This window comes from Rhyacophila brunnea, unplaced genomic scaffold (genome assembly GCF_057557595.1).
Source record: "Rhyacophila brunnea isolate RB1 unplaced genomic scaffold, BYU_Rbru_1.0 scaffold_24, whole genome shotgun sequence".
Taxonomy (NCBI): domain Eukaryota; kingdom Metazoa; phylum Arthropoda; class Insecta; order Trichoptera; family Rhyacophilidae; genus Rhyacophila; species Rhyacophila brunnea.
In genome coordinates this window covers 12,539,859-12,556,775 of record NW_028232904.1, presented here as the reverse complement: position 1 = coordinate 12,556,775, position 16,917 = coordinate 12,539,859, and the positions used below count along the sequence as shown (strand labels likewise).

The window sequence follows — 16,917 nt, the reverse complement described above, 5'->3', positions numbered from 1 at the left end:
TTCACAAGTCAGTTATCTTTTTCTGGTTAAGTTTATGTAATCTTTAGTCAACATACGATGTGCGCACTTTTTGTGGAAGTTTTTTTACAAGCAGGTGAAATACCATATATCGATTATCGGATAATTTGGACACAAAGAACTTACTAAATTTTGATGATGACCGAAGCGGTTTAGCCGTTGGTGAGCACACTCGGGGAGAAGTTTGAACCTGCTCAATTCAGAGCTGAGGAAACCATACCGCACTCAATATTGATCTGTTACATGTTTAAAACCGCAACGGCGAGTGAACCACCCCCGTTTGCTTACTTATATTGGAATCAATATGTTTAATTAAAAGCAGCTAAAATCTTGCCTGGCTTAAAGCAGCTGAAAACGCTTATACAAAACTCATATTTTTCATTAGAATAATTTAACCTATTTTAACTAATTGACCATTTACAATCATTAAATAATAGTTTGGATTAACCATACCGAAGAGCTCAATAAACTCAGTAAAACTATATCGGGATATTACTTCTATGGTATTACAAAATGCAAAACTATTGAACTTAAAAATCACATTGCATTTTCAAATGAATACAAATTCTACTATGTTTCCGTAGAAATGATAGGTTATCAAGTTGTTTTTTTTCTGTCTTGTCTGCGCGACATAAATCTCATTTACATCGAAAATTTAACCAGAACCGATACATTAAGTAACGAAATAAAAAAAAAATAGAACTAAGCTCATCACAGTATAAAAAGTATTGTCTATGTTATTATGTGTCTGTATGTCTTATGTAAAAGATATGTCAAATGTTAACATGTGGCACCCTCACTCAGCGGATATCTTATACTGGTGGATCTATAGCAACATTAGAAACAAAAGTGATATGTAATGATTGATTTGAATGAATGTATTGGACAATTTCATTAGTGTTGCTATCTATATTAACATATTATGTTATTTAAACCTCTGATAATGAAGTATGTTCAAGGAATAGCAAAGGAAATTTGTTAACCGAGGTATCACATCATCGACAGATTCTCTTAATAAATACCCAAAAAAATCCCTTTTATCTCTTTTTTTTATATGACAATATTACAAACCCAGAATAAAAATAAAAATAATGAAAAATGCAGAACAAAAAATACAAAAGTCATGCGAAAATCAATATAAATACATTGTATATACAGGGAATAAATAAAGAGTCGACCATATGTATGTTTTGCAATGCGGGAAATTAGAATGGTAAATTAACAGAAAATAACTACAGAATTATCCAGCCAAAAAAAATTACTATAATGGAACAAGCTTTGTGCATATTGTGGATGATAAGAGAGAAACTAATAGTATGAGAAAAATATGCAATCATGCACTGATGAAATCTATCTAGAAATTAGCCTCAGACAATTGAAAATATTCAACAAGCTCCGTCCTGTCATCGACAAAACTGAAGATCTCAGTGTACGTACTCTCAATCAATGGGCCGGTCGAATGGCTGACAACCAAAAAAAGTCCGTGAGTATACTATTTCTCAGTCAACGATAAAATTATTGCCGTCTTTTGATGGGTAGGTAAATTTTAAAAACATTACTTTATATTATTTGTAAATGAAGTATCAATAGATAATCGGCAGTAAAGTAGTCTTTTCTGAAATAGTTGAAAAGTGAACAAGATATATCTATATTTTGACTGTCTATATTTTGTATTACATCATTTAGCATCATAGGTCGCAAAAATTACTCATTTAATTGTCACTTATACTTAATTAATCCTCAGCCCTTACAATAATAATGCCAACTCTGAGAAAAGCCAAAACTTTAAAGTTACTTATCGAAGCCTTGCGTTAAAATAGCTTGATCAATGCTATCCAATTGAAGGTATCTTTGACTACACATTAGACAATATTATATTTAATATATGACTAATTTAGACCTGGCCTAGAATGCGGCAGAAACTGTGAATTGTTACAAATTTAACCGGTTGAAGAATATACCATGAAGTAAGTTTTCAGTGTGGAATTCGACTACTATTTATATTCTGTGAAGATTTATAAAACTGTATCGAGGATGATTGACGATTGGTTGCTAGTCATTCATTTTATTCTCACCCCTCAAGATAGTGAGAATAGTTACCGAGGCAATATTCAACCGACCCATAAAAATCCAGCTGGCTAATGGTTCGGCCAACGAAAGCTATAGTATGACATTCTTAAAACTGATTTATCACCTTATTCAATATGACTGCGTTATGTATTAATGTATAATAAAAAAAAAATACGGATAGAATTAATTGATACAACCTTTGAAAGACTATTGATCGAAGTTACTTTAGAGGGTGTCAGACTCGTCGTCGCATATTACAACAGCTAGACATAACCACAAATCATAGAAAGTAGTAGTCCAGATATGCATTTCAGGGACGGTTCAGACACAGGGATACTATGCAGAGGGGTGCGAAGGTGTCAAACCACGCCATCCCTAAAACAAACACCTAGACTGCCACTTCCTGCAATTTGTGGTTATGTCCAACCGCCATAGTGTGCGATGAGCCCAAGACATCCGACCCCCCAATCCGTAAGTGGTGCAACTATACAGCTGGAAGATACTTAAATTTGCGATGATTCATACCGAGCTCTTGTTGGCTGAACGATATCGTCATTCCATCTTGTAAACCTTATAAATCCAAACTAACTTTTCTTAAAAAATAACTGTTTGATTTTTGTTAAAAAGGTATTCGAAATCAAAAAAATTACAACAAATTATTCTGAACATGATTTAGCAGGTTTTTGTGAATTAATTTTTGAAATGATTAGATAATAAGATGTAAGAATCTTACACAGAGATAAATATTTGACATTACTGACGTAGTCGATGAAACTCTTATATTATACCAAAATGGGATTTATAAATTTTACAAGATAGACTGATGATATGGTATATTAATTGGACGTACTGAACTGAGATGGAGAAACAGCTGTGAGCTTGTTTTATGAACGGTTTGTTGACCATATGTCGGGATAAAAAAGACGTGTCGATTCCTGTCTTGCTGGTGAGTGGAATGAGGGACAAAGAGACAGTAATGTTCATACGGCCGACGCATTTTATTTCTACAAATGTTCATCACCTGAGGCGGCAAATCTGGAAAGATGCTCAGCAAAGTCCCGCGCGTTTGTGAATACGTTACGACTTTTCGTGTCACCTATTTGTTTGGGCAGACAATATTCGAAAATGAGTAGCAATTCACAAGTGGGGGGGGAGTCATTTTTCAACACCCGTTCGCGTACAATCTACGCAAAAGTCAAGGTGATATATCGCACGCACTTCGCATAAAAAGAATCAAACAGATGAAGAATTTTTTTTACTGGAAAAGGCCACATTAAAAAGCAGCGAATTACCAAATTTCTTCAAAGATATTTCGCATCAAATACCATAGTTCACTGATTCTTAGGGGGGTGCTGTTACAACTGATGATTTTCCACCACATAAATGGTAAAGCAGTTAGAGAAACTCTTGCATTGTCAGCGTACTTAAGTATTAAGTATTAAATTGTGTCATTACTGGGTTACAAAAATGGCTACCCACCCATATATACTTCAGTATATATTTTAGCAAACTGTGTATCTGAATGTGTGAATAACTAATATAAAAATAACAAACACCACGTGAATTTGGCAGACATGTGGTTAGAATGTGCAAACCACGACTCCTAAAAGGACACACGGTGACCTAGTTGGTAGAGTGCCGGTCTCTAAAGCCAGGAGTTTAATCGCACGGCTGGTACAAAACACATTTTTTTAAATATGTGTTTGATCCAGTGGGTCACGCGCACGACTTAACAATCATTCCTCATTAAAAATTCAGCAATATAACCCCCACTCTATGGAGGCCCATATAATCAGCTTAGGAGTGAAAATTGCATTTTTTATTAATAATATTATTGATTACGTCAAAATAAAGGATGCAAAACGGTGCGACAATATTGAATTTTAACCCAGTGATTCACCTTTTGGCTGTTTCAGGCCTCTACCATAACTCATCTACCTGGGTACTAACACACGTTCCCTCTAACTTTTCTATTCTACATATGGATCAAAAACAGTAAATATTGTACAAAACTTAAATTTTTTGCATAGATTAACGCACTCGTTAAATTATTATGCTGAGAAAGTATCTGCGTAACAAGAAAGTAATCATTGTAAAAAAGACTAAAATAGAATGACGTATCGACATTCGTTTTGTGACAAATGAGCCTGTGAAGAGTAATTGTTCAAGTCCATTTAGGTAAACAAAATATCTGGTTTCGAATACTACTTTCAACAATTTTTCTGTGTGCGGAGGTTAAAAAAAAAACATGTGTACGGACAAATTTATAGAAGTCTTTGCACGCGCACACACTTTAGAGGGAACGTTGGTACTAAAACTTAGTAATAAGGTATTTTCGTTAAACACATACAAAATGAAGCTATAATGTATTAGGTACATATTAGGGTTCCCATTATCTAATGAAGTGTACAATACACATTTCCTGTACATTTATTGTTATTGAATGAAATTGTTATCAAGAGTCTGCCAATCTACGATTGGGTGGCATTGCGTTATGAATTATTGTTGTAAAGGAGTAATGTTATTCACGTTGGCTAAATTTCATCAGTGCACATTATTATTATAGTCAAATGAAATGGTATCTATGAAGCCAAACAAATAATAGAGGAAATTGGTTAAAACAAAGAGGAAAAATAATTGGTTATAATATCAAACAAGTAAATTCATACACCCCCTCCCTTTTGTCGCTTGCCATAAGCAAAAATTTGATTCAGTAAAACCTCTTTAAAATCAAAGTATGTCTAATTAATGTATGTATATCATGAGTTTTTACTGTATATAGCCTATTGCTTCTCTGTCAGTATAAGTTTAGACTGAGATGCATAAAATATCAGTAATCACCCAAACACTATGTAGCTATTTCTCAGGTAGTGTTTAAGGCGAGTCGCTTATAACTAAACCTGTACCTGTCCATGTTTTAACTTACTTATTTCCGACTAAGGAATGTTATAATAAACATTGATTATATATATAAACACAAAAGACCAGCTGAATTAAATTCTCAGTGCTAACAGCCAGCCACCATGTAATCGACATCATAAGACATCATACACTGTAGGTATACTTAATGTATCCGTGATGTGACCAATTATAATTAATTTCTGAAAATGTGGATTGAATTATTTCAAGTACCAAAGTATAATGACAAATAATTTATAATTAGTCAATTAATATAATATACAAGGTATACAGTTTTTATACTTTAACCATCAGTGGCGAAGGGTTGAGGTAGGCTGTTGAGATCTGACATAAATAGAGCACACTAAAATTTGTGAGTCAAACGTATTTGGTTTCGTTGAATCAAGACTACAATGTGTAGTGTTCCTTTGTTTTTAAAATTCGATTAAACCCTGTCTAATCCAAACCATGGTGTAGATGATAGTCAAAAAATATTTGTTTATCTATAAAATGTTTTTTATCAATTATGGTTTGGTTTCGGCAGGGTTTGATTACATTTTAAAAACTAAACAGCACCATCGGCAAATTATTGTATTCTTATTTTAACAAAAACAAATAAGTATGACTGACAAAGTTTAGTGTGCACTATTTATGTTGAATCTAGTACCCTACCTCTACCCATCGCCCCTGTTTACCATTGTATGTCAAATAAAAAATATTGGCGGGTAATTTGAATTTTTAAAATTGCAACAATAATAATGCTAGATAAGATTTTCGCATCCGTCATTCTATCTCGATAGATGCACAGATTCCGATTTAACGTAATGTCGTCATTCTATGCATCTCGGACTTACTCATTATCGAAGAAATTAATAAAATAAATCACAATAATCATAATATGCATTCTATAAATTGAAACTCACAAGCCTACATATTACACATGTCATAAATTTTACCATCAACTTTCAATCATATTTTTATAATAACTATTTTTAGACTAATAAAATAAAGAACTGCCGACTCTAGATTTCTTTCTAAAAGCGGCAAAAATCGTGTTTCCTAGCTAAATTAGATTCTGTAGGATGAGACATAAGTAACTATGTAACCGGAAAGCAGGAAAAAATATTGAACATAGAAAAATGAACACAATAATATATTTACATAACTAGAATTCAAAATAAAGAATGATTATATTCCACGAAATAAGAGTAATGGGTTATTGAAACATGAAATTGTTATTTTGACACGCGCTATGCATTCAAAGATCCAACAGACAAGTGAAAAGATCAAGTGTTTTGAATTACACGTTACATATTATGTCAGTCATTTATAAGTTTAGTAAACATGTCATTTGGTCTAGGAATGCGTAGCGTGGTCAACTTTTTATTAGTAGTGAAAAAAAAATGTCTATTCGTCACAAGTAAATCTAAAAAAAAAAAAATGCAATATTAGGAACTCACACAAAATAACACTTACCCAATATTGCCACATGGATTAAATTAATTTTCCCCAATAGTGATTTACTACCAAAGATAATTGCCATTATTGGTTAAAATAAAATTAATCTAAAGAGTGACGTGGAATTCACAATTCATATACTGGCCTGACTTGAATCCATGACGAGGGTTGTTTGACTGGTAATTACAATTTATCGGCTGCGGGTACTTGATTTAAATTGAATTTGTTTTATTTTCAGCATTTTCAATCTGCACGTACACATATTGATGTTTACTTTACAACTGACAAAGATCAGTCGTTTAATTTGCAATTACATTTTCGTAAAAATACATGGTTAGGTTAGTGATCCATATACAACCGCTATCTTCAAAACAGTCAAGTTTTTGTCAATCTGTACTGTTGGACTCAGAATGGGGGGAAGCCGCAGAGGAGTTGTAAATTATCTCTAACTCGTAATTCAGTGCCCCGGCTTGACTATAGTCAGCCTTAGAATAATACATATACATACACATCCAACACGTGTTTATCATCGGTATAATAAATTTAAACGGGAAAATGATTAACCAAGGAATAGATCGTACAGTTGTATCAGATCCCCAACGCCATGGACATTGAGCCACTTACGTAGGTTGTGTAGCCAAGAGAATCTCTTTCTCACTACGCTTCTGCTGCCTTCTAGCTTCACCTACATTATGAGTACTTAAATCATTCTCATTGCGGAATATATGCCCCAAGTATGCACCTTTTCTGCGTTTAATAGTGGCTGTCTGTACTGCATTTCTGTACTTTTCAAATTGACATGCCAAAGACCAGAAAAAAAGGTCTCAGATCTGACAGAAAAAACACTTTGAAAAAAAGCAGAGTACGCCGGTAAAATTTGTCTCTAAAGGAGCACCAGCATGTTTTAAATTTGAGAAACACTGACTCAGTATATAAAAATGAATTCCACTTCACTCGTCGTAGTGTTAAAGTGAAAAAAAATTAAAAATAAAGAGTAGGTATATAAATTAAACTGTTCACAATACCGAGGAAACGATATGCAATTTGGGCATTCTCACCCTGCGGAGTGGACGTGGTCCGGATGGAGTTGGTGCGCATGATTCGGGCGCGGGTGCGGGGCTGCTGCCGGGACGAGCTGCCCCCCGCTGCGCCCCCTCCCCCGCCCCCGCTTGCCTTGCTGCCGCTCGCTCCACCGCCCGCTCCCCCACCGCCTCCGCCTCCCCCGCCGGGACCCCCTCCACCACTGCGACAATAAAAGATCATCCATTGAATTTTTTCGACACCCGGTAAATACAATTTGCAGGTCTATTTATGCGATGTTAAATATGACGCGAGAAGATTTGCCGCACTGATGATATCCATAGGTCCCATATAAGTAGCCAACACGAGGTAATTAAGTGAAAATCATACTGAACTGTGACCACTCAGATGATCACAGCGATTTCTTAACTTTTTTGCTTGGCGGAACAATTGAAGCATTTTGTAAAGGAAACTCTCCCCAACCTATAAGAGTAATATCCATGCTTTCATCTTCAACCTTGTTTCAGTTTTTTTTTACAGTGTATGCATGAAGCCTTGTTGCCATCTTTTCCTATGCTGATTGTAATACAAAAGTGTATAAAAGTTCAGTATTTCTGAAAAAAAAACTATATTTTTTTGTGGAATAATTCTGTTGATAACATCGACATTGTTGCTAACATTTGTATCATGAAAAACGGCAACATTTAACTCGTTTAAGGCACATGTGCTGTGACACAAGTTGCAAAGGGAAAAACTACAAAAAGCAATAAATAAAATAAATTCAATGACGTGTAAAGACCTGTTCGGATTAGTCGAGTGAAGAGTAATTTAGTAACTAAACGTGTATGAACAGACAAATTTAGTCAAGTAATTTAGTAAAATCATTTAGTCAAGTCAATCCATTTTGTTCAATTTTTCAGTCCAGTAGCGGCCCCCACCACCTCTCACTAAATACCAAACAAGCCATGAGACAAGTTTGAACATGTTATCTTTAGTCAAGTTCATTAGTTGTCGTAGAATTCCTTCCTCCAATTCTTCCAATATGACCATGTTAAATGAAGTTATTGACTTATTTATTTTTTGAACATACATAATTTGAAAATGATCATTTTGATGTCACTCACTAATGTACTGTGTTCAGACACTTTTCAGTTACTAAATCATTTAGTGGAAACTAAATCATTCGCCACTCGACTAAACTACTCAACAAATCCGAACGAGCCTTAAAGCAGAAAGCGGCAGTGGCATACCAAGGCACTGTTGCTCTTTACTATTTTTGCCGTCACGTTTTACGTAAATCCGTTATCTACATTTTATTAAAATCCTGTATACAGATCCTCAATAATTGATATGTTAGAGATGTTAAGAAATCTGTTGCGAGTTTTTCAACAGATTTTTTTATTGAAGAATGGATATCAGCCACTTGCACAACCAATTTGGTCGGTGCTCTGGGTTCAAACACACATTGAAAAACGTGTGAATTTCCCAGACCACGGGTTCGAACCTGATACCCACACTTCATAAGTGGACATAGCAGTCGTGTATCGCAGGCACGTCAATATATCCAGTAATTCAAGAAACAATAGCGTCTATTTATCCATCCACGACATATCCAGTGTTTCAATCAGCCGGGGTCGATCCACTGCTAGATGAAGATCTCCTCTACCTCCTTCCACTCATTCGCGATCCTCAGTTCTCCGCTGCTATGCACGTCCATTAAAATTCATGTTTTCTACGATCAAGCAGGTTTAGAATATTACTGTGGTCATTTAGTGCCTCTTGGATACTACTGTATGCCGGCATTTGTCCAGCAGATGTCCACTCACCGAGCAACATGTTTATTTGTACACATCATATACTCTTGTCTGCCTCCTTATGCGACATGCACCTTCCGATACCATGCAACGCATTTCTTTACCATTTTACACCTAAGTCATTATCTTATATACTAATAATAATGAATAATTAATTAGACATGATCGAGACATACCTCTTGGAATTGTCATTCTTGGTCAAATCTAAACGGTCGGGTATGATGGAGAAGGCCACCCTGCACACCTGACCGTCCTCCAGGAGGCAGGCCACGTGCGTGGGTCCCACCACCACTTGGCGCACCCCTCGCAAGCTGGATAGGGCGGGGGATGCTCCTCCATATCCAAATCGGTTCAATCGCTCCGATACTTCTTTCAACCTGGCAACAAAACATCAAGTGAGTAGGGTCAAAAATAGACAGTTTTTGCATAGCAAAAATCATATGAATAAATAATGATTATTTGAAAGGCTGCGCAAGAGTGAGAGTTTTTTTATATCGTTTATGTTATATCAATTTTCACAACCTGTCAAATACAACAACACGTCCCGCTTATGCTTGAAGAATGAGATTGGCTAGACAGTCTGCACTTTTGCATGTAAACAGTTATTATCGTGATAGTTTAATTTACAAACAATTGGTGCCAGTAAATCCATGCATGTGTACAGGCGCTATAACATGCATTTTATTGTTATGGTCGCGATAATATGGTACTGCCAGCAGCAAATCCATGCATGTGTAAACTGGTTATAGTTTAGTTGAATTTTCATTAAGGGCTTGAGCAGACAGAGAGCGGTCAGACGTTCTGCGTTCCGCGTTCTTTGTACTGTATGGACTTCATCATGACTGTGCACACAGCAGGCAGTCAGACCGCGCAGGTCAATGAGAATGCTTGCGTTCTAGAGTTCTATTACCGGAATTACAAAGAACTCCGTACCTCTCAACCGTTGCAACGTCTGGATCGGAAAAATTAATCGATAGAGAGAAGATTGATACTTGATTTAAGTGACGCAAATTATATAAATCGTTTTTAATACAAACATATTGTTTTTAAATCAACACTTGATTGATTTACGTGCATAAATACTTGATAATTTGGGGAGATTTATAGTTTTCATAGTTCAATAATAGAATAAATTTGACATGTGGGGTTATGAGTAAAATTGAAAGGTTAGAATCGAAATGTCAAATATTATAGATAGAGGTAGGTACACAAACAAATAAGTTTATATGTCACTTCGTTTAAAATCATCGATATTAAGTTTTTAAATATCCGGTTTGATAATATGCATTGATTACAGCAGTAATTTTAGTACCTAGATTATATTTCGTTTACAAGTCAATGTCAAATGTAATCAAATTATATAATTCATCGAAGCTTTGTATTGACATGCGAAAGTAAATAAAAAATCGTTTTTCATCTTTAATGAATTGCTGAAAAAGAACATTAAATTCTCCTTCTTCTCGCTTCATATTTATCGGATGCATCCAGTGCTTTCGTTTTGTTTGAGACGCCTTTAAGCTCCACAAAAGCAATGGTTAATCTTCGGAATGTGAGCTGTCAAACGACATAGAGCGAAACCACACGGGCGCTGTGTCTGCGAGACCGCTGTATTCCGACTGCGAGTGGAAGTGAGAACGCACCACTGTTGCGTACTTACTCCCATTCGCAGTCGGAATACAGCGGTCTCGCAGTCGCAGCGCCCGTGTCACAACGTTTGTATACAAATGGAACGCATTATTGTTGACCGCCACATGTCTGCTGTCGGAACTCGTATTGAACCCTACCGGTCAACGGTTGGTTGAACGCAGAACGCCGACCGCTCTGTCTGCTCAAACCCTAAGAGTTATCGAAATGTTGACAGATTTAGCCATGTCCAATGAAATATTAAAGTTTGGACAAGACCTTTAAAGCTAATTACTTTTCTGTTTTGCACACATGTCGCATGAGTGTCAAAGAGTGACTTTTGGAAGAAGATAGGCTATGGGGATCATAGTGCATAAAGCCGCGTTGCCACGATCCAAGTACGATCCGAGTACACTTGGACCGGGCGCCATCCAAGCGCACTCGTACGAGACAGCTTCGTACTAATTATTCCTATCCAAGCTACTCGGACCACGTCCTACTCATTCGAGTTAGCTTGGATAACTTGGACACGTAACACTGCTGACTGTCTCGCCAATCTCATTTTTCAAGAGTAAGGGAGACGCAATGTTGTCATTTTATAGTACTATTTGACAGGTCATGAAAATTGGTTAACCTCAAAGTAGGTACGTAGTGAGTATGCGGTGTACGTTTTTTAACCGGGAGGTTCGCCACTGTCTATCGTTCTACTGCGCAGGCGCAGATATCGAACAAATCCCAACGCTTCCGAACTTTGTGATCCGTGCATGCAATCTTACAACATGCATGATAATACATGTTTACACATGCATTTTCTTGTTATGGCCGCGATAATACGTACTGTCAGCAGTAAATCCATGCACGTGTAAACGGGGTATTATAGCGCCTGTACATATGCATGGATTTACTGGCACCAATAGTGTGTATATTAAACTATCATCATAATAACTGTTTACACGTAGAAGTGCTGACTGTCTCGCCAATCTCATTCTTCAAATGTAAGCGAGACGCATTGTCATTGTATGGCGCTATTTGAAAGGTTATTAAAATTAGTAAACGTCAAAATGATCTGTGAGGTGTAATTCGTTTTTTTCCAGTAGGTACAACACTATCGTTTTACTGCGCAGGCGCAGATACCGCACAAAAAATTCATGTATGCAACTTGCACAATAATACATTACGCGTGCATTATCTTGTTATGGACACGATAATACATACTGTTAGCAGTAAATCTATGAACGTGGAAACGGGGTATTACCATCTATTATCATGCTAGTTGCAAGATTGTATGAATGGATCAAAAAAGTTCAGCAGCTACTGAATTTTCATGCATTTGCTCATGCGTATTACGATAGTAGTGAACCTGTCGGAAAAAATACATACTGCCAGCAGTAATTCCATGCATAAATAACTCAAAAAGTGATTTGATTTTGACAATAGTACAAACATGACACATTTTTCCTTTTCAGTGTATGCCTATTAATTATTTATATGTATGCAGTTATACCTCAAACACTTAAAATAATTATCTTACTGACAAGATTCATGATGGAACCGAAATATTTCCGTAATATCTATAAATAATAATACGCAATGTACAATGATAGGAAAAGCATACTTAAACGGGGATCTACTACGTATGTATTGTAGTATTTTACAATGACAAATTGGAGGCCATTTTATGTTAAAACGAAATTCTAGAAAATGGCATAGGAAAATATTTGTTGTGAAATAATTAATCACACATTTACGATATAATATATGACGTAAACAATGTGCACTAACTAAACAATGTTTATGTAGTGAGTTTATTTCGTATTTTAAAAAATATATTTTAGCTAAAATAATCAAATGTCAAATGGATGTACGATCCATGCGACCCAACTCCTAATGACACAATTTTTTTAATAAATTGTCTCATTTTCACGATAAATCTTTACAGAATGCGTATAATACGTGGAAACGTGTAATAACAATTAACTTAAATATGTCTGGGTAGTATTAAATGTAAAGAATTTAATGATTCTTCGCATTTTGGTGGGTGCTTAGACTGGCAAATAATTTTGTAGGGTTAGTTGAAAATCATACGACAAGCGGGCCCTAAAAGCGGATTCTTAACAGAAATATTGCTATTAAATTGGTTAAATTTGATCCTGAAAAAATAATACGACATCTTGAGTTCCAGAGACATTTAGATGACTATTCCGTAATGGCAGTTAGCGCAATACATGCGGGGTACCATTAGATGATTTCTGACTCGTTCTTGTTCCAACTTGCCTACCATTTTCTATAGAACAGACAAAAACGGCGATAAATCCGATATGAAATAAAATTATAATAAAATAGCCTGCGTAATTATATTAAGGAATGAGAACAAAATGGGTTCGGGCATTCCTACAATCGGTAATACGAAAGCAATGGAGTCAGTTTTTTTGTAAGACAAGTTGCATGTTTTACCTATCAATTAACTGATCTTCGGTCCCTGGCAACGGATGGACCACGAAATGCATCGAACACATTTTCGATGTTCTGAAGAACAATTATAAATACAACTTTAAACACAATTTGCTATGCATCTGGCATTACTTTAATTTATAAGCTCACAACAATTTATATGGATACCACCATGTTTTTCAGATTGCATGGCGGTGTTGGTTACATGTGCGAGACAAGGACAAAAAACAATAATGGCTGATGGCTGATCGGAATGACGATCATAAATGCACTCACTAAAATACTCAAATTGTACCTATCTATCTACCTAAAATGTAAATCAAATAGTAAAATAATTATAAGACTTTGCCCTTTGAATATTATAATAATATTATAGAACAAACTATCTATCCATAATTTATAAAACAGGGAGAAAACATACATTATATTTTATTTAGAATCATCGGTGAGTAAGTTTTTTTTAGGAATATTATGTAGGTACCTACCTACCCACGTTAATAAATTTATAAAACGATTTTTCGAAAACCAACTGGAACAATGAATAAAATTATAAAAGCAATTTGATTTATTGAACCTTTCTATAGAAATGACTAGACTAGGCAATTGCTTGTTCAAGCATTCTTCTCCTTTTTTCTCTCTTCTTTGATTATGTCTGCTTTTCAGTTGGAGCATATGGACGCAACCAGGGCTCGAAATGGACTGGAGCTCACCGGATCGCCGTTCCAGGTCGTAAAATTTGCAACATTGTCACTGTCTCGTGGAAAAAATTAACTTACCGTTTGAGCTAGAATGCTCTTTATTTTTATAAAACACGCATAAAATTAGATACTTAACTATGTTAATATTGTCACAAAATTAACGAGCGTTCCGGTTCGTAAAATTTTCCATTTCGAGTGCTGGACACAACAAAGCGCCTCCAAGAATCACTGTTGCCAACCGTTATATAATTATAGTATTTGTACTATACTAAAAAATACTTTGACTTTGGTTTAAAATGAAATTTCTTGAATTCTTCGGTAAAAATTTTTGGTCAAAAGAGGTACCTAAATAAAAAGGGTTATCGGAGTTTCTCAAATTCTCCGTTATATTTTTTTTCTTAGAAACACAAAACCTATACATTTTCAACAAAATACGACAACGCGTACTATATTTTTTCCCCAAATACTATAATTTTGGAGGCTCTGTACTATAATTTCACTTTGAAAAGATGGCAACAGTGCCAAGAATCATGTCGCTCGCCAGTCTTTTTGCATCATCGTCAGCATTTCGTAGCTCAGCGGGAAACACTTTATGGATAGTACCTACCTCCTAGGTAGGTAGGTACCTATTTAGCGGCCTGCTAGGACGCCAACATCCGGTTGGCTTGAAGTAAAGACAAACCAGGACGACATTTATTAGCTGGCGGCATCTGCAATTCGTGGCCGAGCCATGTTCAACCTTGTCTCTTCACTTTCAGTGCGATGAAAAGCTGCTCAGTACACTATCTTCTCTCTTCGTTACTCCTAAAGTTATACACCCAACATATTCTGTGGCAAACGTCTATTCTCAAAGCTCAGTACCTATACGGTTGTTGGAACATTAACTACCTAACTACCTAGGTACTAGTCCTAATGGGTAGGTACCTACCATCTTGTAACCGTACAGATAAGGGAAGTTTAGTTTACATTTTGTTATCACCTGAAGAAAATGGCCACTGATGCATACGAATCAAGCATCAGCATATTAATTGATTGATAAGATCTTTAGTGCAGGGGGGGGAAACTTTTTGGATGGAGGGCCAAATTAAAGAATTCAAAATGAGCGGCGGGCCACAAGTAAAATACCATCTTTAGATATACACTATTTATTATCACGAAAAATAAACATTACAAAAAAAATGAGAAGAATGAAACTGTTGTGCATTTTTGAACATTTTTTTTTAATTCTGGTGCTAATTTTGTAGTTGATATTCTCAAAACTGCTTGTAAATGAGCATCGGAGATATTTGATCGTAAATAATTTTTATTGAGGTTCATGATCGAAAATGTTTGTTCACATATATAGGTTGATCCAAAAATAACGAACAATTTTCTTGCAATATTGTTTAAGTCGGTCGAATTTGTCTGAATTAAGGGCATTGTAAAATTTGGAGATTTCTTCACGACGATGCAATTCTCTTAAATCAGTGTCACACTGTAGATCAATAATCTTAAGTTGTAGCTCTGTCGGTATACTATCAATATCTATTGAAATCGATGTTCATCGTATAAAATAGTCATTACATAGTGTGAGACGAAACGCAAGGAAGACATACTGAGCTAATACATTTACGTATAGTCTCGATAGGACTGGCACCCAAGAAAGTAAAGTGCCCTTGGTACGACGACACTTGCCGATAAATGGTGGAGGAGAGAAGAGCAGAAAGAGCGCTCTATCTGCTAAATACGCAGAGCAAAGAAGCACAGAAACGATATAGCGAGACGTGCAAAAATGTCCGAAAGCATCTGAGAAAGTGCAAACGAAGCTTCATCAAAAGTAATTTTGAGCAGATGGAAGAAGAAGCAAAACGAAATAAAACTCGATCAGTCTTCTCGAAAGTGAGCTTTGAAAAAAGAGGCTTTCAACCTAGCACGCTACAAATCAAAGATCAACAGGGTCAGATAGTGGCAAACAAAGAGCAAGTGCTAAACATATGGAAGTCCCATTTTGAAAACTTACTTCAACGCTCTGTACCAGATGAACCTTTGGAATCGCCAGAAATCGCGACAGCAGAACCTCTTATACCGCCACCAAATAAGGCAGAGTTGATGGGAGTACTGAGTTATTTAAAGAATAACAAATCGGCAGGAAACGATAATATTCCATCGGAGCTTCTCAAGCATGGAGGAGAAACCTTTCTTAGTGCCATGCTTGAGCTACTGCAACAAATATGGGAGGAAGAAAAGATCCCTGAAGAATGGAAAGAATCACTGGTCTGTCCTATCTTCAAGAAAGGGGACAAACTCAACTGTGCAAACTACCGTGGCATCTCTCTTCTTCCTACTGCATACAAAGTTCTGTCGAACATTATTCTCGAAAGAATTCTACCATATGCCGAAAACATTCTTGGTGACTACCAATGCGGCTTTAGACGAAACCGCAGTACTACCGATCAAATCTTTACACTGCGCCAAATCTTTGAAAAGAAATGGGAATACGCCCAAGATGTACACTGTCTCTTTGTAGATTTTAAAATCGCATATGACTCTATTGATAGAGAAGCTCTCTAGAATATATTGAAAGAATTTGAAATACCGTCAAAACTTATAAATATAATAAAAGTATGCATGGACGGATCCAGAAGTAGAATTCATATGCAAGGTAGTATATCAGAATCTTTTGAGGTGACAGCAGGACTAAAACAAGGCGACTCCTTATCACCAATGCTGTTCAACTTAGCTTTAGAGAAAGCCATTAGAGAAGCTCTGAAAGCAGAAGGTGGAGTTACCCTGAATGGGTCCCATAAAATATTGGGCTACGCAGATGATTTGGTGGTGCTCGGAGAATCTGAAGAAGAAGTCAGAGATATTTTCACTCCTCTGGAGGA

General features: G+C 36.0%; 1 protein-coding gene across 9 annotated transcripts in view; it reads right to left on the bottom strand.

Moving 5' to 3' along the window:
* hyd (E3 ubiquitin-protein ligase hyd) overlaps positions 1-13,552 on the bottom strand; it is an 89,271-nt gene extending 75,719 nt beyond the window's left edge. For 7 of the 9 annotated variants that reach the window (XM_085951516.1, XM_085951521.1, XM_085951518.1 and 4 more), the window contains exons 1-4: positions 13,356-13,552; positions 9,455-9,655; positions 7,503-7,687; positions 3,110-3,184 (exon numbers count right to left, since the gene is read on the bottom strand). In XM_085951516.1, the coding sequence (XP_085807642.1) occupies positions 3,110-3,184; positions 7,503-7,687; positions 9,455-9,655; positions 13,356-13,417 (523 nt within the window). In that variant the 5' untranslated portion in view covers positions 13,418-13,552. Of the gene's footprint in view, positions 1-3,109; positions 3,185-7,469; positions 7,688-9,454; positions 9,656-13,355 lie in introns of all 9 variants that reach the window. The other 2 variants (XM_085951522.1, XM_085951523.1) reach the window with 2 other exon arrangements.
* Between the last annotated feature and the right edge of the window lie 3,365 nt (positions 13,553-16,917).